Source organism: Mastomys coucha, unplaced genomic scaffold, assembly GCF_008632895.1.
Source record: "Mastomys coucha isolate ucsf_1 unplaced genomic scaffold, UCSF_Mcou_1 pScaffold21, whole genome shotgun sequence".
Taxonomy (NCBI): Eukaryota; Metazoa; Chordata; class Mammalia; order Rodentia; family Muridae; genus Mastomys; species Mastomys coucha.
Window position 1 is genome coordinate 164,507,613 of NW_022196904.1, and position 26,703 is coordinate 164,534,315.

The 26,703-nt window shown below is 40.3% G+C and overlaps 1 protein-coding gene and 1 long non-coding RNA gene across 4 annotated transcripts in view; one reads left to right on the forward strand and one right to left on the reverse strand.

Moving 5' to 3' along the window:
- Rnls (renalase, FAD dependent amine oxidase) overlaps positions 1-26,703 on the reverse strand; it is a 262,909-nt gene that overhangs the window by 15,960 nt on the left and 220,246 nt on the right. The window contains exon 6 of the mRNA XM_031390110.1: positions 11,441-11,616. Within this exon, the coding sequence (XP_031245970.1) occupies positions 11,441-11,616 (176 nt within the window). The remainder of the gene's footprint in view (positions 1-11,440; positions 11,617-26,703) is intronic.
- Positions 1-26,703, forward strand: part of LOC116103752 — a 54,178-nt gene that overhangs the window by 4,242 nt on the left and 23,233 nt on the right. Inside the window, exon 3 of one of the 3 annotated variants that reach the window (XR_004123571.1) lies at positions 12,827-12,897. The exons of the other annotated variants lie outside the window; for them this stretch is intronic. This is a non-coding gene — a long non-coding RNA (uncharacterized LOC116103752). The remainder of the gene's footprint in view (positions 1-12,826; positions 12,898-26,703) is intronic. 3 annotated transcript variants of the gene reach the window in all.

The following is a 26,703-nucleotide window of genomic DNA, read 5'->3' on the forward strand; positions in this document are numbered from 1 at the left end:
AGAGAGAGAGAGAGAGAGAGAAAGAGTGAGTGAGTGATATCTACAAAACAACTGTCGAATATAAGGTCATGAGAATTTACCCTGTGTAATTATCTAGGAATCTGAGGTTGTAGTTTGCACTTTCTATCTTGGAGAGATTTCAATATGCAGTATGAAGCAGAAACTACCTTCACTCTCTTGTCTATGTAGGTGCAATTGTTCCAGTGCCCATGCTGGTGAGACTATGTTTTTCTCCATTTAATGGACATTAGAACATTGTAGAAATCAGCTGATTACATGTAGGTTTGCTTCAGGACTCTCACTTATGATGTGTCAATCACACCCACCCTCCTGCCAGTCCTACTTTGAATGGGTAGCCACAGTTTTGTAGTAGTTTTGAAACTGTAAACTGTGATTCTTCCAATTCAGCTCTTCTTTTAATAGATTATTTTGGGTTATTTAGGGAATACTTGAAATTCTCTAAGAAAAAAAAGCTTGAATCAGTTTTGTAAATATAGTATTTATTTTACTTTTAGATCTGTGCCAGTGTGTGTGTGATTCTGTGGGTATACACACATAAATATAGTGCTGTTGGAGTCTAGAGGCACTGGAACCCCTGAAGTTGGAATGTGGTTTGTGAGCTTCCGTACTGGGGTCCTCTGTAAAAGTACCACCCATTCTTCACCTCTGAACCATCCTTCTAGCCTCTTAAATTGGGTTTTTCATTTCTGCATCTGCAACCAGGATCTGGATACAGATAGCAGTGGGTTTGAGCATCACTTTGGGTCGTACCACCTCTTACACATATCATCTTTCAATTCATAGTGCAAATGAACCATTTGTTTTTTTTAAAAAAAATATTGATTTGTGAGAATTCCCTATACATTTGGGGTAGTAAACATTTATCAGATATGTGCCTTCCTAATCTTTTCTTTTCTTTTGCAGTTGTCTTTTTATTCTCCTTATGGTGCCTTTCAAATATATTGATTTTAATATTCAGTAGATATAATTTATCACTTTATTTTTAAATAGTTTGTGCCTTTTCTATTCTATCTAAAAATGCTTATGAAGTCCAAGGTCATACATACGTTCTCCTATGTTTTCAGATAGAAACTGTATAGCTTGAGACTGTATGTATAGGTCTCGGGTACACTTTCAGCTCATCCATGAGGGAATGTAACATGGGCTCTGAGTCTGAAGTGAAGTGTACCAGTTTCTGTTTCACTGTTTAGTAGTTATGTCACTAGAGGCACAGCCTGCATCAGAAACCAGAGCTTCCTCATTTAAAGCAGAGATAATATTAACTTCCAGATATCAGGAATGATGCAAGCATCAGATGGGAACAGTACATGAGGAATGTCTAAAATCAGAGTACAAATGCTAACTATGACTACTGTAGCTGACACCAGGAAAGAAAGAATGCGATGATAACTTGTCACCACTGGGGAAAAACTAGAACTAAAAGCCACCAGCAGTCAAAGAGGATAGAAAAGGACTAGCTTTTAAGTAGGGCATGATTGAGTTTCAAGTTTGCTTCCTAGAACTATAGTTGTCCTGGAGTTCAGCAATCCGTAACTTACTTACCTATGCAATTGATGAGAATCTAAGGCCTCTTAGAGCCAGAAAGGAGGGGGCCAGTTATAAACAGATCTCTGTGACTTATACCAAGTAAGGGACTAAAAAATGAAGAAGGGAGGGGAAAAGAAATGGAAGGTGGGAGGAGGGAGGGAGGACGGAGGGGGGTAAGAGAGAGAATAAGCATTAGACTATCTTGGTACAAGGAAGTCCGACCACAGATGATGGCAAGGGAAGGGTGGAGTAAGGAACTGGAGGGCTGAAATGGAGCCTCTGCTGTAGTCTTCTGACTGGCAGTATGTCAGAGGGCATAGCAGTAGCCCTGTCCAAGGACAGGGACAGAACAGTTTCTGTGCTGAACATCCACACAGCTCAGCAGGGCAAACCAGAGTGCTGGATTCAGTGTTTCTCTACAATCCTGCCCCATATTCCAGCCACATTCTACTTTTCTGTGAAACAAAACTACTAACTGTTCCCCAAGTGTACCTTTAACTCTGGAAAAGCTTGTGTAACACTGCTACACTCATGGCCTTTTCCTGTCTTAGGTCGACACCTTGAAATATTCTGCTAAAATTCCATTTTAAGAAGCTGTTTCTTATGGTTTCTTCTGCAAGTTGGCTCTGTACTTCCAAATATCACTTTGTATATCTTTTTGTGTCATACTGTACTTCACCATGACTCTATGCAGAGTGGTTACTCTTTCTGATTGACTATATAGAAACTTGCTGAAGGATGAGAGATGCTTCAGAATCCTGCACAATGACTGACACACAGTTAGACCTCAACAAATGTGTATTGAATGAAAACATGGATTTATATTACCAATTTCCACTGTAGTATAAGTAGATGTTATTAACTGAACTTGTAAGTTTTATAGCATAGCACTGATATTAGGTCTAAATAGATCACATAGACATCATTTTAAAAAACACTGATGGACTAGGACCTACTTCTAGTGTGTCCATACCCGTGTAATAGCACTTACTATCCAGTATTAACACTGGGTTCAGATGAATATGCATATATGTAATATATGACATTTTGTTCTCATTAGACATTTAAACATTTCCTATGAAGTATTACCATTTAAAATAATTTGGTAATTTTGAGTAAGTGTGATAATGGCTAATGGCAGGGTGAGTCCCAGCAGTGTCAGAGAAAAAAAAATGACTTCATTAAATGTACATGTGTTCAAACATTTAATAGTTCATATATTATGGGATTTTGTGAAAAGAGGAGATATTTAATTGTATAAAATTAAATTAAACTTTAACTGTACATTCCTAAATCAAGGATGAGATTTCTCAGAATATTACAACATGCTTCATTGAAGGGACTGAAGTAAGTGGCCAGCTAAATGGAAGATGATTCAGTGGAATGTTTGAAAATGACACTAGCCAGCCTTCCTGTTGTTGCTAGGTTGTCTCATAGTCCATCTCTCTCAATATGCAAAAAAAAAAAAATCTATGAACAGATGATGTATTAGCAAGAGTGGCCATAATTTTATGCCAGGCAATGTTGGTTCAGGGCACAGACGTGCTAAATTATCAAACACCAAAAAAATGTACAGGCTAGTTTAGGAGAATTACAAAAATCAGGGAAGTTTTCAAGCTGACAAAGGTGACAAAGACAGCAGTCTACTGCTGTCACATGTTGTATTCTGATGCTGTCCAACAGTTCTTTATAGGCTGTAGCCAAATGTCAATGCCTCTGGCACCACATCAGTTCTGAAAAATCCCAGTTTAGAACTATTTATGTATATAAAATGAGAAGAAAATCTCAAAAGAGAAGAGAATTAAATAAATGAAAGGAAGAGTGGGGCATGCTGAGAGGCAGTGAAGAAGCCCTGGCATTGGCTACACTCCCACAGCACTTTGTGGTGTCTCCTCTTGTCCTCACCACCATGGTCAGGGGTGATGGAGAAGTTGCTCTGCACAGTGTCTGCATTGCATGTTTCTTAGAGTTCTTGGTGTTCACCCTGTCATAACTATATGGGGTAGGTTTCCCTATTGTTTTGCCCCTGTGAGGACTCTGAGGCTAAAAGTTGCAATCTCTTTGACCAATGACACCCTGACTTCAGAGTTTCAAGATCGTAACTTTAACACATTATTATAAATGTAGAAATCATAAAGCACAAGTGTAGAAGAAAAGTCACAATACAAGTAACAGGAAAATGAAGAGAATGTGATTTTATTATGGAGAGAATCATATAATATGCTTTGATAAGTAAATTGACATTCATCATTTAAAGCACTTGTGCTAGAAAGCCATGTATTTACATCTGTGGTGTGCACTAGCCAGCGTCTTTCAGGGGTGACAGATTTAAATTGCTTTCAGAACTAGCTTATGAGTTACCTTAAAACAGCTATAGGTCTTACTTAAAACAATTAATAAAATTATCAAGTTCACAATCTACTTTATTAAAAAGATCAAACTTTTGTGGTTTCTATAATATCAAGTGCAATGTCTAATTTCAGAGACATGATCTAACAGATGATAGTGTGGATACATGACATCCTTGGAATATGTAGTAGATTGGATCTTAAATGTCCTCCAAAGACCCATGTGTTAAAGGTTTAAGCCTCTGAATGGTCTTTTTGGGAAGCAGCGGACACTTTAAGAGGTGAGGTCATGAGGTGGAGATGTGCTGTTAGAGACGCTGTCCCTGCCCCTCCTCCTTCCTTTGTGCTCTCTGGGGTTGAGTGGTTACGTGCTCCCGCCATGTCATGATGCTCACCCTTAATCTAAAACAGTAAAACGAATCAACCTCACACTGGACTCTCTACAGCTGTAAAGGTTAACCTTTTGTCCTGTAAGTTGATTCTGTGTGGTATCTTGTTCTAGACATGAAAAGAGGATACAAAGAAAGGCCCAGTCTATATGAAAAGTTGGATGTAGCTTGTCTAGGGAGCTCACTACTCTGAAGGGAAGCAAACCAGTCCTTCTGAGATGGCACCACTTTGCATCTCAACTTACTGAAAAGAGGAAATCGAAGATAGCAATAGAAAAATGCCTAAGAAAGAGAAAGTATAAACATCAGTTGCCTTCTGCCAGCTCAGGATTGAAATTCAGTACAATCACCTACCAGAAATTATCTCATGAGAGGATAAATTCACTTCTGTGTACTCGGCCTTGGCCTTCCAAATAAAAATCTGTAAGGAATATTCTAGCATTGTGTTAGTCCAGATTTCCTCTTTTCTCTTGTATCCCTTCCAATAAGGGTTTTCTATAGAAATAGGCAAACACTTCCTTGTTTGAGGAGACAGAAGGCCAGTGTCAAAGTGAGAAATGTGAATGGAAGGGTGAAGAGAAGAGAAAAGAAGATGAGATGTACCTACACGTTGGGATGTTTCTGCGAAGGGCTGAGTCAAGGGTACAGAGAGAAAAATCCAAGTGCTTTTAGGTAAGTGGTGCCTTAGTTAGGGTTTCTATGGCTGGGATGAAACACCATGACCAAAAAGCAAGCTGTGGAGGAAAGGGTTTATTTTGTTTATACTTTCAAATCTTAGTCCATCATTGAAGGAAGCCAGGCGTATAACTCAAGAGGGCAAGCACCTGGAGGCAGGAGCTGATGCAGAGGCCATGCAGGATGCTGCGTACTGGGTTCCTCTCCTTGGATTGCTCAGCCTGCTTCCTTATACACACCAGGACTTTGGGCCCACTTCCCTTTCTCCATGCTAGGATTTTGTCTGGCTTGAATTTGTTCAGGTCTTGTGTGTGCTGTCATAGTCTCTGGGAGTTCATATGTGCATCAGCCCGTTAAGTGTCTGGAAGGTGTTTTCACAGAGTTAACCATCTATGTGCTCTGGCACTTATAATCTATCTGCCTCCTCTTCTGTGTGGATAGCCTAACCTTGAGGAGAAAAGTGTGATACAGACAATCCATTTAGCGCTTAGTGTTCCAAAGTCCTTCACTCTGTGCATAGTATCTGATTGTGGCTGTCTGTGGTAATTCCCAGTGACTACAAAATGGCACTTCTCTGATGTGGGTAGGGTAGAGCAGTGATCTGGGTGTATAGCAATATATCATTAGCAGTTGCTTTTGTTGCTATATTCCTCTAGAAGAGTAATAGTAGTGGGTTTTCATGTAGAGGCAATGGCCTGTTTAGTCTCAGGTGCTTGGTCTCATGTAATGGTGTCAGATGTGGGTCTCCTCTCATGGGCTAGGCCTCACATTCCATTTTAAAATGTGTCTGGTTACACCTGCAACATTTGTGCCTCTACTGCTGTCTTGTGGGCAGGCCACTCTTGTGGGCAGGTCACTCTTGTAGCCAAAGGCTGGGAGATGTGGATGACTACCTCTGTCTGCTGATAGCATGCAGACTGCCTTCCAGGACCATGGCTGCTAATCGGGAGAGATTCCAGGTGGGCAGCAGCTCCATTCGTTTTTTTTTTTTTTTTTTAGTTCAATGATGGCACAGCTAAGTGGTCTATTCAGACATATAGTCTTACTATCATGTTGTGAAAGATAACCAATTATATTATCAATAATTTGTAATATTTGGGAAATCTATGGGACCCTTTTGGCCAGCAACTCAACAGGGTGTAACCCCTTCCCGGGGTCAGAGATTTCACTCAGTAGCATATGATATCTAGTTACGTCTTTGTCTCAGCCATTTTATAGAGACATCGTTTAGATTCCTTTCATACGATGTTAGCCAGCTGCCTTCATGTTCTTGAGAATGCCCGGATTTCTCTTTAGGACTAAACAAAATTACGTTGGGTATATGTGTCAAGTTTTTTTCATTCATTCATTCATTCATTCATTCATTCATTCATCTGTTGATAGACATCTATGCTGCTGTTTTTTTTTTTTTAGCAGTTATGAATAGTTCAGCAGTAAACATGGTTATATGAGCATTTCTGTAGTATTTTGTCTTAGAGTCCCTCAGGTATGTACTTGCGTGGAATGGCTTGTTTTCCCTTTTCTGAGGCCCTTCCACAGTGGCTGCAGCGGTGTGTAAGAAAGGGCTCACTTTCTCCACATCCCCACCAGGACTCATTGTTTGTTTCCTTAAGGACAGCCATTCTGACTTGGGCCAAGCAATCTCCAAGTAGTTTTAATTTGATTTCCTAGATGGCTTAAGGATGGTCAGAACACTTTTCAAATACTCATCGGCCATCTGCATTTCTTTTGTGGAGAACTGTCTGTTCAGTTGAGATGCTCATTTATTGATTGGTGTCTAATTTTTGAGGTTCTTTGTAGATTATAGATATTAGCTTTCTGTCAGATATATAGCTAGAAAAAGCTACTTTTTCCATTCTGTCTGTCATCTCTCCAGTCTGGTGATCATTCTCTATTCTGTGCAGAGGAGGCACGGCACATGCCTTTAATGTGCCACCAATGCCTTAGCACTTGGAAGGCAGAGGCAGGTAGCTCTTTGAATTCAACGTCAGCCTGGTCTACAGAATAAGTTTCAGGGAAGCCAGAGCTACACAGAGAAACACTGTCTACATCATCATCATCATCATCATCATCATCAACAACAACAACAACAACAACAACAACAATAATAACCTAGCAACTCATGAGTACTCAAAGAAAAATGGCAGAAAAACTCACTTTTCTTATTTGAAAGTGGGGAAGCCTAAAAAAAAAAATATACATATTTCAGGAAAGAATCAAACACAGGAAATATAGAAGGCCAAAAGCTTCAATTTAATTAGATAGAGAACACTACCCTAAATTCTTGGAAACTAAGCTAAGCAGGGTCAGGCCTGGTAAGTTACTTGGATGGGAGACCAATTTTTTTTTTTTAAACCAAGGCAGAACAGGGAAAATCATAGTTACACCTCAGCACCAATCAGTTGCCAGCAATAGCTTGAGAAATGTCTGAGGCAGACACTGAAACAAAGGAAAGGCCAGGAGCACAGTGCTGTGGCAGCAGGCAGCAGGGTCAGCAGTGTCACTGAGTGTCCTGTGTAAGGTTACGTGCAAAGCCATCTTCAGTGAACAGTTTTCTGCTGAAAGTATTAAAATAACCCACTTGTTCCAGAACCCTTAATGAAATGATATAGGGACTAAACATCAAATTACATCAACTGGATAAACATCTAAATTATGGAAGGGAAATTGGTGTAAAATGGAAGAACTGAGAACCATTAAAAAAATTCTGCCACTGCTTTCTTAAGTTAAACCCATACCCAGCAGCTGAAGAATTTTATCCACCCTAGATGAGAGTACAGAAAGTTGCCAAGTTGCTCAAATACATTTTTCCCCTTAAATTGCAACACCCACAAAAGTGTACCACTATGTCATTTAAGACAAAATCCAACTTACAGTCTTAGAGCCCTCAGCAGTTGTTAGTCTCTATGGTTTCAGGACAGAAATGGGTGACATTGTGGACATTCCTTAGTGAAGAGGGGAGAGCACATATTCACCCTCCTCCTGCCTTTGTGGATATGTGGGGGATGGCAGAGGGCATGGGGATCAACAGGAGAAACTGTTCCCCACATACAAACAACCTCCAAGTTCTCTACGATAGCAGCTGGAGCCTCAATGTGTTGATGCTTTCCCTTAAGATTTGAGGTCCAAGTACACGGTGGGGTTGACCATGGCCGCAGCAAGCAGCGAAAAGTGACAGAAGAGTCTGCAAAGCCTTTATGAGCACATTTTAAGGGAGATGTGATGGTGTGGCCATGGTTTGTGATGTCTTCTGGAAGTTAGGTTCTCTGGGTAGCATAGCCAGCGTTGAAGAGAAGGAGCTCGGTGGGAGTCGGTTGGGTTGTTAGGATAGTTGCAGTTAGTTGTCACAGCAGCTCCTTCAACTATGACTCTGGCTTTGTGACTCACCACGTAATCTCTCATGCTTGCTGTGTTCTATCTAGATGCTGCCATCCTCCATGAGGTGACTCAGCCAACAGGGCCTTCACTGGGGCCAGGGCCCTGTTGTTTGGACTTTTAACTTTCAAATTTGTGAGCTAATGAAACTGCCCACTCTAAATTGATACATCCTGTCCCCTTATGATGGTTAATCTTTCAGTCTCTTGTTTTAGGATTGCTGAAGACATGTGTCTTTGAGGATGCCCTGAAGGTTTTACCAGAGAGGTTTAATTGAGCAGAAGAGATGCATCCTCAGTGTGGGAAGGACTCTCACAGGGGCTGATGTTCTAGACTGTAGAAAACAGGGCAAAGAGAAAGTGCTCTGAGATTCAGTGTCATCTCTTTTTCTGCTTCCTGACTGTAGGATCAACAGTTTGATTAGTTGCCCCTGCTGTGTCATAGCTGCTGTGTCATGACAGGCCATAATCCCTTAAACCATGATCCTGCTCTCCAAATTCCTGTTCTTTACTTAACCTGCATTTCTTTTTGTCATAGCAGTGAGGAAAATAAAATACCCCAGGCCTACAGCTTATATTAAAATTCATCTTTAATATTGTATATCCTATGGATTAGGACAAATGTTTAATGTAATTTACTATTATAGAGGCAAAATATTTTCAGTACTTTAAAAATCTTTTCTAGCCAAGTCATTCTTCTATCCTTCCTGTCAAGTTTTCTAATATGCTACTTACCTGCCTACTCATGCCTCTACTAGTTTGCATGAGCACGAGGCATTAGTGAAGTTACTACTACTCTGCCCCTTATTAGCATTTCGTGTTATCTGGATTTTGCATTTACATATTCCAGTTGTGTGTCTACTCTCAGCATTAAATCATGCCTCGGAGTTGCCCAGCTTCGAGCCCAGCCCCTCCACCCGTCTCTAGCATTTAGTGTGAAGATTCAGTTCAAGTGTCACAAAAGAAAGGGATAAGAAGAGAAGAAACTAATGGAAGGAAAGTTTTGATCCTGCAGAGAATCCACACCACATATCACTGTTTGGAACAGAATATTAGCTCTGTATTCTATTGAAACTTTCATAATATAAAGGCATGTAGAACTCTGGTTTTTTGTTTTTCAGAGAAAGAGCAGAAAAGGAATGAGACAGCGTGTGGAGAACAGAAGGAAGAGAAGGGAGGAGAGACAAAAGGAGTCTGGAGTGGGACCTGGGCTAGACAGAGATTCAGCTGGGTTTCCCCCTTCAGAGCACAGTCTCTGCTCAGAATTGGAGGATGGGAGCACTGAAAATATAGCCCTTGCTCCTCTTTATTTTGTGCCTCCCATTTACATTACTTTTCTTATCAGTTCAGTGCTACATTATATCCAACATTCACACAAATGTACATTGATTAATTGAGATGAGGCCATGGTGGCAAGGCGTGGGGCACACCCTTCTCTACTAAATTCCAAAGGTTAAGATGGACCTTTGAAAAGAATGGGGGATGTACTGTTGAGGAGATTAGCTGAAAGTAAGAACCTTATCTCAAGCCACTTGACCTTTCATTGGTCAGTCCCTTTTCTAATGTGTGTCAAGGGGTGAGATGTTCACCACAAATGACAGTGTTACTCTTGTAGGCTGCTGTAAGAGATGCTTGAGAGCTGAGTGAGCAGTGGGAAGTGCATGCTGTGAAGCTGGGATGGCAGCTTGTCTCCTTCCAGGCCCCGCAGCCAGTGCAGCATCTATGTCTGCAGAGTTATAAATGCGGTGGAACGATGTCAACATCCAAATTGCACTAAAAACCATTGCTAGTGTTTGGATATACATTGTTCTCAAAATAATCCTTTGATGAAACTTTACGATATTGTGTCATCAATATTTGACTAGGTAGTTTTATGGTTAGGACAAGGTTATTTTTAGACTATATAAAATTGTAAGGGTTATATAATGAGTAGATTTAAATTTATAAATGAGTAGGTTTAAAAATTATTTTTTAGTCTATTAGTAACTTATTATGAGAAAAACTCACACACACACTTGCAGACACACACACAAATGTCATTATATACTGTTAGCTTAAAGGAGTATTTACAACAGGCAAAAGACATATACAATATACCCAGCTTCAAATTATAACAAGATTCTTTTTCTGGCTTCTTTTACAAGTCAACTTAAAATTGAGGTAAATATCATTTAGAGACATTAGCTATTGAGATTTTTTCAATGCTTTTAAAAGGAAAGAGCAAAGTTTTCTAAAGTGACTACAGCACGCTTAAGTAAATATTTCCTCCAGAGGTTCCCTGTACAATTTAACTTGAGAAGAGATGGGTAAACACAGACCTGCTGCAATATTTCAGTGAGTAATTTACTATTTCCTCTGATTTGGAAAGCCCTTTAAATCATACAAAATCTGCTGCAATTTCCCATAACACCACTTTTTCTGAAGGCTTTACAGCTCAGATAACCAATAGTACTCACAGATCTGTTAATCAGTGGGCTCAGAAAGGGGAGAAAACACAGTCTCCGTCTCCAGCACCTCCGACCTTTGCTTCACTGACCCCCAAATGACTTCACAACCAGAGCCGTTTCTGAGAAGAGGATCCCAACTCTAGTAAAAGTGTGTGTGTTAAGTCAAGATTTACTCTGTACGAAGAGCCGTAAGGCTGACCTAGAAGAGCGATAAGCAGGGTTATCTTACCCTGGAAGGCAGCTCCGTTCAATAGGCTAGCGTTACTCATGAAAGACCTCTGCTGTCACCACTCAAACTGAAGTAGAAACTCAGTAAAAATGAAAACTGTAGTAACTAGATACACACACAGTGTTAATGTGACCTACAGCAAAGCTCCGGGTAGTTAAAGTGGCTGCCCATACAGTCACAGTGTCAATTTGGAAAATCCCCAGAGAAACAGCTACATCTGGACGTGCAACTTCTCTTGCCTGTATAAGAAACCCTAGAATTTCAGAGCGTGATGGGATGTGGACAAGGCTGGTAAAAATGACACACACACAACGACACCTATAGAAACTACATATGCATATGGCAAACCCATATGAACTCCAAGGATCCCGGCAGGCATTCATTTCCTCTACTAGACAACTCAGAAGACTACACTACATATTCTGGTTACCTGTGAATATCTCCACCTGTGGCATTTGGTAGCAATCGGCTTCGGCAAACCCGGCAGAACGATTTCCAGTTGCTGGGTCACTAACTTCTGTACATCTTCCTCACTGTCCTCAAGGTGTTGAACTCCAAATGGGACAGTGGTATGGACCACCAGGGATGGACCACATTCCGATGACTCTGCAGTATGAGAGGAACAGGAAGATACAACTTTAAGTGGGCAACCAAAGAGCACGGCCCAGAGTTGGAATCCAAAGTAGAAAGGGATCGTAACCACCAGGCAGTGATGGAGGCGAACAGAGACCCACGTCTGCCACCAGGCAGTGATGGAGGCGGACAGAGACCCGCGTCTCCCACCAGGCAGTGATGGAGGCGGACAGAGACCCGCGTCTGCCACCAAGCAGTGATGGAGGCGGACAGAGACCCGCGACTACCACCAGGCAGTGATGGAGGCGGACAGAGACCTGCGTCTGCAGACGTTTAGGCTGGTTCTGAAGCAGCTCCAGCTCTCCTGGAGAGGAAGGAGGCTGCAGATGTACTTTAGAAAACAAATCATCAGTTCTTGATGAGGAGATGGGAGGGACAATAAGCACCCTTAGTGCCTACTACCTGGGTCCAGTTAGATTTACTAGTTATTTTCTCTTATCAGTAAATTGTAAGTCTTTTATATATTATATTGCAAATACCCTATTTTCTTAAGTTCTGAGAATGAAATAGGTGTTCAGGAAAGATATTTATGTTAGGAAGGTTATAAAACATTTTACTAAAATTATAATAATTCTACATTATGTTTAACACCTTGAAAAATCATCTCTTTGAAATCAGAATATTCCTCCTAATACTATTCCTTGTATCCTCTGTGTATATGTGAGGCTATGTCTTGTTGTGTAGCCCACGCTGGCCTTAAACTTGAGTTCACTTTCTTCTTCCTCCTGTGCGGTGAGAGAACAGTAGTTCCACCATTCTTCTTTATCTTTTAGTCAACAACAGAAACAAGAGTCTGTCCCATCTATACCCCCATTTTTATTTGTCACTCAATTTATTTTTGCTGAATTTTCATGATTACAAAAACTGAGTGCTTGGCTGAATCTTTCATTATTTAGAAGAACACAAGGTAACCAATAAAGCATGAAGTTAAAGGTGTTTAGGCAACTAAGGCATTGGAATGCATAATCTGTGGAAGAGCATCAACATGAGTTTGGTTTAAATACTAGTGACGACAGGCAGTGGTGGCACACACCTTTAATCCCAGCACATGAGAGGCAAAGGCAAGCGGATTTCTGAGTTCGAGGCCAGCCTGGTCTACAGAGTGAGTTCCAGGACAGCCAGGGCTACACAGACAAACCCTAGCTGCTTATCCATAGTCACTGTTCTTTGCTTCCTGCTACAGATGAAACATGACCGGGGGCTTAAACTTCTGCTGCCAAAACACTTCAACCATGATGGATTGTATCCCAAACTGTGAGTCAAGATGCCCCCTTCCTTTCTAAAGTTCATTTGCTATTTTATCATGGCAACTGGAAACGTACTTAAGACAGCAGGCATTATTTACACGCCAGTTAACACATTTATTACGCATCAGTTAAAAAGTTCATGAAGCTTGTTCACACTGGAAGGGTGCAAAGCCAGCCTCTGTCTGTGAGGTACCAGGTCTTTGTAGAGACAGAACATTACCTCATCCGTAAAGCAGGAGAAGAGCGCTCTGCTTGCCATCACTGGCAGGCTTTAAAGGGACATACAGGCTAGCTAGGTGCTGAACATCAAGAGCTACTCTTTTCCTGTCACTAAGACTAGTAATGGGGCATGACAGGTTCTTCCCATTTACAATAGCTATCTCCTCCTAGGAGAGCAATACAAAAAGAAATCCTGAGACTCCAACCGAAATGATTCTTGTGTAATACTGAGAGAACACAGAACAACCTGATTACTTTTTATTCTTGGAATTGAACAAATTTTGAGAATTTATATAAAAATTTAGACGAAAGAAGAAGTTTAAAAGAACATGACTTCAACTCCCAAAATAAAAGGCACTTTCAGAAGATAAAATAACACACACACACACACACACACACACACGCACGCACGCACGCACGCACGCACGCGCACACACACACACACACACACACACACACGCACACAACTAGAGTTTAAATACAACTAAGATTTGGAAAACACAAATTTACAAAAAGCCACAAAATATGTTACTGGGATTTAGGTCTAAAGGGGAGACAAGAGATGGCATTGGAAGAAAAGATAAAATATCATGTTTTCTTTCATATGTAGATTGTAGGAATGGGTATACACACATATGTTACTAGAAAGCATAAAAGGGACATTATTAGGGATAAAGCAGGGAACTAGCAGGAATGGAGGAGAAAGGACAATGGAAGGCAATGTCAGGGCCAACAAAAGCTATGCAGTGATATACATATGACACTATCATGATGAAACGTTAGTTTTGCATTCTACCAAAACAACTAATAAAGAAAGCAAAGTTTGAAGTAAATTGTGTTGAGAAAATGTGGTTTAGATGATGCATTAAAATCTGTTAAATGGCTGCAGGTACAGCCTATTCTCTCAAGAGCTACATTTGTTTTTGAATCAAGTTTTTAGATGTTGAATTAGCTTTTGTGTATATTCATGTTTGTGCACATGTACCCAGGCATGTACACGTGTTTGTGCACACGTACCCAGGCATGTACATGTGTTTGTGCACACGTACCCAGGCATGTACATGTGTTTGTGCACACGTACCCAGGCATGTACATGTGTTGCCAAAAGGCAATCTTGGATGTTGGACTTCAGGTGCCTTTTGCTCTTTCTTTTTTCAGTTTGGTAGATCAAAGCTTTTCAATATCAATAGGTCATGCTAAGAATAATAGTAGGGAACTGAGAAAGGAAATAATTCTTGATAGAAAATCATGGTTCTGCTTATAATTCTAATTGTTAAATTTTGCATAGAAGAGTTGTTTTGCAAAAGTGATAAAAAAAAAAAACACATTTAGTTTTCTAGGAGTAGCCTAGCACAACAGAGGGTTTGAACAAGATGATCTTTGAGTGACATCTCTGAGTGCTTTTAATGGTACCTAAGAACATCAGTGTGTGGAAGTGCTTCAGATTTTCTACTTTGGAAGATTTTAATTGATGGAAGATTAAGAGACTTGAGTTTCTGGACATTTATATAAGCACATGGGAAAAGACAGAGATCATTGTCAGCCAGGAAGGCAGCGAAAGCCCTCTCTCTACAACTTGTGTCCCAGGGATTTCAAGGTTGCCTTCTCAGCACAACTTAGCTTTCTCAGGACTGCAGGCTGCTGCCCTTGACCTACAATGGCACAACTCAAGTTGTAAATGCTCTGGTCAGGAATCCTGGATCTCTTCAGCAAACTTCCATCAGAGCTGTAAGGACAGTAGCTACTGGTATGTTCAAAGAAAATGACAGTCTTGCAACCAGCTCACTAAACTCCAGTGAGCTATTGTACCTTAGAAGGAATATCCTCCCTCTTGATTTTTAGAACCTAGCCATCTATTAGATGATTGTAACTCCTTTTAGTCTCATAAAACCCTGTATGTGTCATCTGCCTCCCACCTTTTATTGAAGACAGGCCTTCTCATTGTCTTGGAACTTTGCCAAATAGGTCTGGCTTGCTAGCCATAAGTTTACTGTGATCGGGCTGTCTTGTCAGGGGTGGGACTAAAGGTTCCAGCTTCTTAAGTGGGTCCTGGTTACTCAATGGTAGTCTTCATGCTCATGTAGCATGTGCTTCTCCCAAAGCCATCTCCTATGAATTAACATTTTACGTGAGTACAATATAATTAATTTTGAGATTCTTATCAATTAAGTTCTGACAACAATTGACTGCAAGACCAGTCAATGAGAGAAATGACTGATGATACACTTGCCAATTTCTCTTGTCATTTAAAAATAATTTTTATTTTCTACTGATGTCGTATTACTAGTTTCCTGATTTTGAACATTTTAATAACATATTTGAAACTTTTAAATATCTAGAATCATTTGTGAGTTGAAATCTTTTTTCTTTTCATTTGACTTTTCAATGTTGGTTGATTTTTGAGAATTATAAAAATATTATCTTTTTGTTATAGATTTTTTACATGTTTTTGCGTGGTGTGAGAGTATATTATTGGTGTGGCATGTGCGTGCACGTGGAGACAAGAGCTTGGTGTCAGGAGTCGTTTCAGTCACTCTCCATCTTAGTTTGAGAGTAAGTTTTGAGAAACTTGGAATCCATCAGATGGCTAGACTAGCTAGCCAACAAGCCTCTGGGATCCATGGTCCCCAAGTCCCCAGCACTGCAATTAAGTGCCCAGCATTTGATGTGGGTGCTGGGACTGGGACTTCAGGTCCCAGTTTGGTTAGCAAGGTGCTGTTGGCCTCTCTCTCCTTCTTCTCCTTCCTCTTCCTCTTCACCTTCTTCCTTCTTCTCTCCTTCCTTCCTTTCTTCTCCCTCTTTGTTCCCCAGCTGAAGTGTCTTCCTTAATCCCATTTATTCTATTTCCCCCTAGTTTGGAAGTTTACATGCTTACCTACAACTGCAAAAGAAATTTTTACACTTAAATATTCATATTATCTTTATAGTTAAAATCAAGTTAACATCTTTATCTTTTATTGACCAACACTAGAATCTCAAAACACTTCACCTCAGCTCTGATTTATGTGCTCCCATTGTCCAGATTAATTCTATTCTTCAGGTTTTTTTTTGACACTGACAGTGTTTGCCCACATTTATCCAAGCTTCTTGGATATCAGATCTTCTCATTATGCATACTTCTCTTTCCAAACCATCTTAAAGTTTCTTAAATGATGGCCCCACAGAAGTCGTCACTCTTAGGTTTTGATTTCACAGAAGCATCATCACCCTTACTTGTGAAATATGTTTTGTTGCTATGCAACAATATATTTAGAGTGTTATCACTATGATTTTAAGGATGTGATTCCAATGTGAACTAGTTTCTAGAAATCAATCTTTAATTTGACTTCAGGCCATTTCTGGTAATTTCTCTTCTATGGTGTTTTGGTGTTTTAAAGTTTTACCTAAATCTCTGGAAGTTTGAATGTGTGCATTTTTATGAACCCACGGGATTTTTAGAATCTAAGGACTCAGCTTTGTCAGTAGCCCTGGAAACTGTCAGCTCCTGGTTCTCCTAGCAGTCCCCTTCCCTGCTTTCTACTCGCCCTCTCATGGGAATCCCACTAAGCACGTTTGAGATCCCCGTCCCAGCCTCATGTCTCAATTCCATTTTAATATTTCCTATTTTGATTTCTCTATGCTAAGTTCTAAATGCATTTTTCTGATTTATTCATTAGTTCACCATTTTTCCACATATCTGTTTAATTTTGTGTTTAACCTGTCCTTTGAATTTCAAATTTCTCATTGGCAAATATTCTATTTAGGTCATCTTGAATCTCCACAATCAACTTGGACAGTTTCTTTCTCCTTAGGTTTACTACCAGTGTTCTTTCATTTTTAAAAAGCATATTCAATAGGTTACTTTATATCATGGAGTAGATTATTCCTAAATCTTCAGGCATTATAAATTTTTTTTTATCATTTTCTAAACTTAGAACAACTATTGGTCAAAGAGGTATATACCTTTGTATGTATGTCTTTTTTTTAAATGGATATATACATATATTTCCATGTCATATACACACATTTACATACACATCCTAGGCATTTTATCTCACAATTTCTTTGAGCCTGAGCTTAAAACATTCTTTCTTAGATCTGCTTATACTTCTGCTCGATACGTGTGGGCAATATTGCCTATGACCAGTTTAACTAGATTTATGAAGTATGCTGCAGAATGAATTCTGGCACCAGTTCTGCCTCAGGGTTGTTCTGTGGTTTTGGCATCTCAGGGGAGATACGTTCTTTCTTCCCTTTTTTTGTGTGTTTTTCCATTCTACTTGAAGACAGGCACGCATCCCTGCTGGATTTTTCTAACAGACAGGTCATATCAGACATAGAGAAACTCTTAAACACATAAAAATGGAAGACTTAAGGTAGATGTTTTTAAATCATAAAATAAGGAAGGCAATTGTTTTTTAAAATAAAACATATTAAAACCTATTCAACCAAAAAGAAACAGAATGCCAACCAAGAAACACATAGGAAACTGGAAATACAGTTAATACATTAACTGAAAGAAAACGTTGATCCCAACTTCAGGACCTGGTTGTTTTACTTGTGATTTCCTTCAAATGATCAAACTATTGTAATGTTGATTTCACACACACACACACACACACACACACACACACACACACACACACACCATAGCACATTTACAGATACAAATACAGACCATTCTTCCATAAGATTATAGAGATAATTCTCCATGTTCATAATCCTACTTATTTAGAAGATCATCCCTGGGTCTAAGGTGGCCCAGCCACTTTGGAAGCTGAAGTAGAGGGACTGAATGCTCAAGGCAAGGCCAGGTAACCAAATGGAACTGTCTCTCATTAAGAAAGGATTTTTTCAATGACAGAGTACTTGCCTAACATGAATAAGGTCACCAATATTGAGCAAATTCCATCAAGAATCATACAGATTTTCCAATGATTTATCTACTATAATATATCATGCTAACAGGTACAATTTAGTGTGATGACCTCAATTTATATTAGAGGCATCCTTTGTCACTTAATGTGAATTTATTTATTAAAAACAAGGGTTCTTTGAAACACCAGTAGTATATTTAACATCAGTGTCATTGCAGTGAGATAAAATGGGGAAGTAACACACAAATAAGAAGGGAAAACTACCTGACTAAAAACAGTGATTGACTTTAAAAATTAATCAAATTAAAACACCTTGATATTAAGTTGATTTCTCTATATTTAAGGATAGTTCTTAAAAATGATTAAATTAATTTTATAATATCACTTGGGATCTGTCAACTAGGTTTAAAGAGAAAATTCAACAATGACAGTTTAGTACTTTTTTTTTGTGAAAACAATCAAATGAAGCCTTTGCAGTGTTTTAATGTTTTATATGCCCATAGTAATTAAAGTAGCTTGGCATTATTTGATAGTAATAGGCAGCTAATGAGCTGGTGATCATCCACAAACCCCTAGCCTATATTGGGACTATAGCATAGTCACAGGAACTCGAAAGGATGTGAAAGAGTGAATTTAATGTTACCTGGAAACCTGGATGCATGGAAAAGTTAACTCTCTACTCTCTACTTCTTGTCATTTCTGATTTCCTATTTTGAAATCTATGTGGGATGTTCAACCTTAGGTCACACAGGATTCCTGTCCCCAGATTTTCTCTCATTACTTTGTACTGAAAGCCAAATTTCTTACTTACATGCAAATGCACCAGATATTTTTCATCTGGTAGACTTTATTTTTGTCAGTTGCAAGGGAGAGCAGTTGGGTTCCCCAAAAGCCAGCTATAAATTTCATCTCTGAGAGAAGACCAGAGGACTAAAGCAACTTAGGGATGACGGACACAGCTGTGGACCAAGAGGAATAGGAAACGAGTGAGAAGGGTGCTTCTTCCCTGGTATAGCAGATGGGCACATGTGTGTTCAGGGCAGGGTCTAGCACCAGGAGGCACATGTGTGTTCAGGGCAGTGTCTGGCACCAGGAGGCACATGTGTGTCAGGGCAGTGTCTGGCACCAGGAGGCACATGTGTGTCAGGGCAGTGTCTGGCACCAGAAGGCACATGTGTGTTCAGCGCGGTGTCTGGCACCAGGAGGCACATGTGTGTCAGGGCAGTGTCTGGCATCAGGAGGCACATATGTGCTCAGGACAGTGTCTGGCACCAGAAGGCACATGTGTGTTCAGCGCGGTGTCTGGCACCAGGAGGCACATGCGTGTCAGGGCAGTGTCTGGCACCAGGAGGCACATGTGTGTTCAGCGCGGTGTCTGGCACCAGGAGGCACATGTGTGCTCAGGACAGTGTCTGGCACCAGGAGGCACATGTGTGTCAGCGCGGTGTCTGGCACCAGGAGGCACATGTGTGGTCAGCGCGGTGTCTGGCACCAGGAGGCACATGTGTGAGGCATTTCAGGATGGCTTATTTCAGCGAGGATGAGACAAAGCATGGGCAGTGTTATTGCAGAACCATCTTCCACTAAATGGAATCACATTTGTGGTGTAAGTGAGTGAGGATTGTGAAACATACCTGTGTGAACTTGCTTGACCACTACATGGCAAACCAAGACGCACACGGTGGTAATTTTTCCTCTCTCTACTTGAGTGGAACTGTCAGTTATCTTCCTCCTCTTGCGGGAAGGGCTTTTCTTAGCAATGGAGCTCTCTTCTACAATGTAGCTCTCTTCTGCTCAGCCTAGGGATGCAGCCCCAACTCTGACAGAGAGGAAGCCAATCTTATGGCAGACTCCATGTATGCTCTACTTCCTCCTTGATGAGGGTATGACTGAGGAAGAAGGAGAGGAGGAGGGAAGGGACAGAGACCCATGAAGGCTGACAGGCTTCCGAGCCTCCCTCTCTCCTTCCTCACTTTTCTAGCAGGCCAAATGTGCATATAGCACTCTGTCTTAGCATCCCTTATCTTGGCAGCATGCTGGCGTTCTGTGCCTGTTGGTCCAAAAATCAGAAACAGAGGGAACAATTGCAGGGTTTATTTGCTTTAAAAAGTATCAGCCAAATACTAAAATTTGGCTCATTCTCTGCAAGTCAGACAAGTTCAGTATGTCCAATTTTGTCTACTGCAGGGATTTCTATGGCAAGTATTTATATCAATCCAACATAGGCTTATGGTTTTCACAGAAGTGCAAAGTTCAGGGAACAAGTGCTTCTCCAAAGAGCTGGGTGCAGAGAAAAGACGGCTTTAAAGGTTTCCCTTTTACTTACATCATTTTGTTGCACTATCTTTTGGGAGAAAATATTGATTTTTTTTCCCTTCCATGTTGCTTCTCTGGAGGTGGAATATATCCACATTAATCGATAACAGTACCCAGTTTAAATGTCCAATGTAAACAGGAAGAGAGTGGAACAGAGCGCTTCATCTGGGAGACAAACATCTTCTAAAGAAGTCCTAGGAGAAAGGAAATAGCCCAGAAAAGATTCTTAAAGATAAATGAATAGGGAAATTGTGTTCTTCCTGGCAGGCAATCAGACATGAAGATTACCTGACAAATCCTTACCTCTCCTTTAAAGATAAAATGCCTATCAGAAAAGGGGAAATGATAAGGCTTGAAACGGCAGTCTTAAATTACAGAAAATAGATGAAGTTCACTGTCATTTTCCTCTCTTCGCTGCAGAGGACTGTGTCTAACATTTATTAGGAAACTATGCTACACCATCTAAGGTTTGCAGAAAATCCTGGGCTGTAACTTTCTATCTTAAGAAATAATATATGACTCATTTAGCGTGGACACCTTGGATCCTTCCTTCCACCCTCCAGAGTTGAGACCTTAGTTGAAATTGCATCAGAAACACTGTCTCCTCACTCACTGGCTGGCTGACTCCATGGCTGTGCTGCTTCTTTCTTCCCCAAATGGGTATTCGATATGACGCACTAATGTTTACTAGAGAGAACAACAGCAAAGCTGTTTAGGTCGGCATATTTTTAAATACCATTTTAAAGCAAAATCAAAAAGTCTCTTAATATGTTGTGTGTAAGGTTATGGGTCCTGCATCTGCTCCGCCACAGGGCTCGACCACTCCAGGAGGCAGGAGGCAGCAAGTTTCCCCCATGTCACAGGTGTCAGGCTGTAGGGAACCCCTGGAACACCACTCCAGGGGTGGGGAAGCGCAAGCCGAGGCACTGAAGAGCTGGGGCTGGTTTCAGGGATCCCCAGCCTGCGATGAGGCCAGGGTCTTGCGGTTCTCAGGCTCTTGGATACCCAGGCACCATTCGGAGCTGCAAAAGAGCTGAGACCGGAGTGGCGATGAAAAGAGGGAAGAGGAAGTCCATGGTTTTTAAGGAATTTATTGTCATGGTGGAAAGTGAATTGAGTAAAACCATACCCCACTTCTCAGGGTGGGTCTGAGGTTAAATACCTTTTGCAAGGAAGGAGTGTCTGGGAAGGAAGGCTTATTGGCTAAGTCCTCTAGGCCTTTAGGTACCTCATTAAAAAGGAGATCTGTCTTGAGTCTGCATGACCACAGGCCATGTCCTTTATCTGTGTGGGGGGGGGGGGGGCTTGGGATGTTGCCCTTACGTGATTGATGGCACAAATCTATGGGGGGCTTCGGCTAGCGAGGGGGGCTGGTGCCTGCAAACAGGCAAAATGCCTATTGTCCCTTCAAGGTCTCTGGGGTTTGAAGACTTCGCTGCCTTAGCTTTCATGGTCCCACATTTGTGAGTAAGGGGAGATAGAACTGGATCATCTTTGTTTTTAAACTGTCGTTGTCTAAGTGGTAGCACTATAAACACAGCCAAAGAAGGAAAGAGTAACTTTCTGTCTCAAGACCCAGCACCTTCATTATCCAATGATGACTGCATTCAATGGTTCCTCAGGTTACTTTCAGAAATACCCTACACATGAGCCTAAATACTTATTCATAATATTAAAGTGAAAATGTAAGCCAACTATAGCCAGTGTTTTTTTGACTGGATTTATATTCATAAAAATATCACAGAGCTCTCTCTCTCAGTTCATTGGCATCTATCTTGTTTAATAATACTGTGGTTGTCAGAGTTAATTATTTCATCTTTTACAGCTGGGCATATTTTTCACAGCTTACTACTGTTGCAAACAGTTTTGCATGTTTATTCTTCCAGGGATTGAATGTCTGTCCTTAAACTCACGTGTGGAAATCTAGTTGCCACTGGGACAGCATTCTGAGGCGTGACTCTTGGGAGGTGATGAGGACAGAGAGCAGAGCCTGTGAGACCTTGCCACAGATTCAAGTGTCTTGTGCCTGGATCTCAGACTTCTCAGCCTCCAGAACTGGAAGCAATTTATTAAGAATAAGTTATATACAAGTCTAAGACTGTTGTCAAAGGAGCCCAAACGGTTTGATTCCTATTTCTTTGTTACAGGTTTACCTACCTATAGGGAGTATTTCCTAGAAGGAGAATTGCTGAATCAAAGAGTAAGCACATTGGGGCTAGGGGTTTAAAACCACATCTTAGCCTTTAAGTAAACTAATCAATCAATTCATTTGAGTACTAAGTAGTTAAAAATTTTAAATATTTATTGTAAAATATGGTTTTCACAATCATCTTTAAATCCCTTCCTATACAGTAAAAATATCAAAATATTTGTTTTTAAAATGTTACATCCCACAGTAATTTGCACACTTAAAACACAAGTCCCCACATGCAGAATATGCTGGAAGGCTGAAACACTGACCTGTGAGTTCCAGCTGTTCTAAACGTAGGCCCAACAATTTCTATTCTTTCTTCATGTAAGGGTGACCCACTGGATGTATGAGTTTGTAAAGTAAAGACCATTTTAGTAAAGACCTGGTTTTAGTAAACCAGGAAGGAGATGGGATACCCTGGTGACGCAGTTTACACCTGTCTGGGGAACTTTATCTGGGGTGTATGGTGGAGTTTGCCCAGTGTCCTTCACCAACACCCAGATCTCTCCAGGGGCTGCTTTTCTGCAATGATAGCAAGTTCCCTATGAAACTGGGACAACTGTTACTCAGTGGTCTCTTCTTTATGTTTGAGAATTTGTTTCACATTTACCTTTTATATTTCTGATGCCTCTCATAGTGGTGGCAAATAGCATGTACTTGATACCTGTTGACTGTTTGGATGGTTAATGAATGAATGAAGGGATAATTCATTCCTCATCTTCTAAGGAGTATGGATAGATAAAGCAAGCTTTCCCCATTCATTGAGTAAATGGTATGGATCAGCAGCACTGGATTGAGCTGAACACATTTAAAATACGTAGCACCGAATGCTTGCAGCCAGATAGTCACGGGCCCAGTGTCACATGGGCCACATGATGGGGCTTGTCCATCACGGATCAGGAAAGACTAGCTGTTTTTATTGTAATGTAAGTTACATCATTTTCTCCTTCCCTTTCCTCCCTCCAAACTCTCCCATGTTTGCTCTTTTTCAAATTCATGGCCTCTTTTTCTTTAACTGTTGTTATATGTATATATCTTTTTAAAATGCTAACATACCTATTTCTCTTCTGTAAAAAGATTTTAGGGATCTTTAGCTTGTTTATTCTATGTCAGCAAACACTAACAACTCTGTACATGTGTGCATTTGCCAATTTAAATAAAAGCTTTTACGAAGGGAAGTTTTAAAACTAACGCACATGTATATTTGTAATCCTTGTTATCCAAAGCTACATATATTTGGATAGATTATGTTTAACAAGGCACATGGATATCCTCTAAACAGCTCTGTATAAGATAATCATCCTGATGGGCATCTAGTTAAATATAAACATGTTGGAAAACCCCACACGATGAGATGAAATAGAACTCAGACTTCCAGTTTCAGATGTTTTCCTGAAGCACCCATGTACGAAACTGTACACAAATTTGGGAAACAATTTTACAGTAAATAATGGAAAACTAATCACAGAGCATGTAGCCAGCTAAGAAAGTAAATGGTAACATTCCCCAGTAATTCAGCCTCCTTGAAATAATAACATAAACATGCTATTTCCACCACATCTGTGAGCCCTGCAGAGAGGTACAGCAAAGGAACAGGAGGAAGGCTGTGGGGGTTGGGTTGGAACACTAGGGATGATTTTCTACAGATAACTGGGCATCTGCAAGCCCTACTGATGTGTAGTACTTTGAGATAAAATATTCTATGTTAGAGGGAAGTTCATTAGGATCCAAGATGTTTAAGGAGGGTAGGATATTTATTCATTTCACTCTATAAGGAAGCTTCTTAAAAATTAGACAGTAAATAATTCAAAAGCTGCAGGAAGACCCTGAAATTGAATTGATCAGACACACTATGTTCCTCAATCCACAAGCTCATATAGGTAGTAAGGACTGTTGAGAGACATTCTTAAGCCAGCTGAGTTGCCTGGCAGAGGCTAAGACCAACTAAGCTCACTGGAAGAGACACTCTCCAACTTGTTGAGCTACCCGAAAGCTGTGGGCAACAGCTTTTGTTTTTTTAAATTAAATTTTATTTATTTATTTATTTTTTTACTTATTTACTTTCCATGTCCCTCTCCCTACACATGTTGTGGGCTTTTTGCTGGGGTATATTTTTGGCGCTACAACTTGTCTTTGAGTTATTTTTGCCCCTTAAGTAACCTTTACCCATTTTCTTAGGAATAACCCCAATAAAACTCATTGGCTAGCAGAGTTGGAATTACTGGTATTCTTTGACTTGATAGTTTTCCGCTGGTAATTTTGGTAATATAGCTTTTGTTCACAACTCCTCAGGAATAGTGTCACATGACACCTATGACATAAGATTAAGGAATTCAGTAGTTGCTTACAGATCTGATTGCTAAGCTTGTTCATTTTTGGTTTTCTAATTCAGAATGCAGTCACCCCCCACCTCCTTTATACCTCCTTTTCAGACATGGCCAAAGTCCTAAGCCAAACAGCCCTGCCATGCTAGGCATTCTTTCTGTCTGGAGAGCACTGCTCTCTGCTCTGCCCAGACTTCCATGCTGAGCTGCCTGCTTTCTCAGCTCTAAACTCTGGAAACGTGGCTTTTTCCCTCTCCCCCATCTGAGAGAAGGGTGGAGAGAGAATTAGAAAGAATGCTTGGTGTCATACACTGACCTTTTAGGGAATGCACTTAAAAATTCACAATTTTCAGTCTACAAACGATAGAAAATACAGATTAGAGGTGAATATTAAAAAGAAGTGTCCACTTTCCAGATTTCAGTCAGTCTCAGTATGGTACAGGGTAAGCGGTGGGGCACTAAACCTCCATGGAGAGTTTTTATTAGGCCCTATGGGACAGAAATTTTTATTTTTATCAGAAAAGTGTACACTGAAGACAAAGTTCAGGCTGATGTCATGTTTTTAACTTACTTCTCAACTTTAGCCCACACATCACCACCACTACCACCACCGTCATCATCATCATAAATTATAGGGTTGTAAGGATTAAATCAAAAAGCATCCAGAGTTTAGCACACCAACTGGTTCATTCAGAAAATGTCTGGCTTATAGTAACAGTGCAATAAAGGTTCAATAAATACATGTATGACTGGTGAGTTCCTTACAGAATCATAAATAATTTGGGGAGCTAAAAGAACACAGATATTCCTATCCTTATAAAGAACAGTTCCCTAGTGGTTTATAGACTTTGACCTTTAACCTTAAAAAGTGACATATAATTCTTTTAAAATACTTAGAATACTATAGACCACATAATAACATCATAGTCATAATATGGAATCATTTTGAAAATAATCATTTGGCTCTATTATACTAAAGGTCTTTGTAGAAAAGGATCTGAGAGATTTGTGACAGCAAGACACTAATAATCTAATATATAATAAATTTAGCTAATATATGGGGTTTATAGTACCTTCTAATAGGCAATTATGTTTAAGACTTAGAAATATCTTTGGACTGATTTTTTTTTGGGTTCTCTGGCAGTGATCATATTTCACTGAACATCCCATGCTCTGTGAGAACTTCCCTCTATTTAGCAATAAGTTGGAGCCATCTTTGATCAGTGAACCATGAGGATGAGAGAAGTGCTTTACATTGAGGCCAAGACCAGTGAAAGTGGTTGGATTTCCTGTGCTTCTATCTTCATTCCACTCACCCCAATTTTCTGGCCTTTTATTTCAGATGACAGTGCTATCAGCTGTAGCATGTTTGCCCACCTAACAACAGATTGCATAAACCTCGGGGTGCTACATGAGCCATGGCTTCTGTATAATTTTAATTTTTTGAGAAAAGGCCATTAATTGCTCTGACTAGTATTCAAGTATAACTTTTAAAGTGATGTACAGGCATGCAGAGATATGTGTCCCAGGTAGATATCATCAAGTTGGCAATTGAGATTACTCACAATTATTGAAAATTAAGATACAGGCTGCTATTTAAGAGTACTGAGGGAAACTGAGTTAAACAGAGACTATATAAGTGGCCTCTGTCCAGAAATGGTGATGTACTCCTAATCCTAGTACTGGGTAGTACTAGTACTGCCAAAGGTAGAATGATTACTGAAAGTTCAAGGCCAGCCTAGTCTACATACTGAGTTCCAGTCCAGCCAAGACTATATAGTGATACCCTGTCTCAACAACAACAGCAGCAGCAGCAGCGAAAAGAAAACAAGAAGAAATCGCCAAAAGAAGAAGAAGAAGAAGAAGAAGAAGAAGAAGAAGAAGAAGGAGGAGGAGGAGGAAGAGGA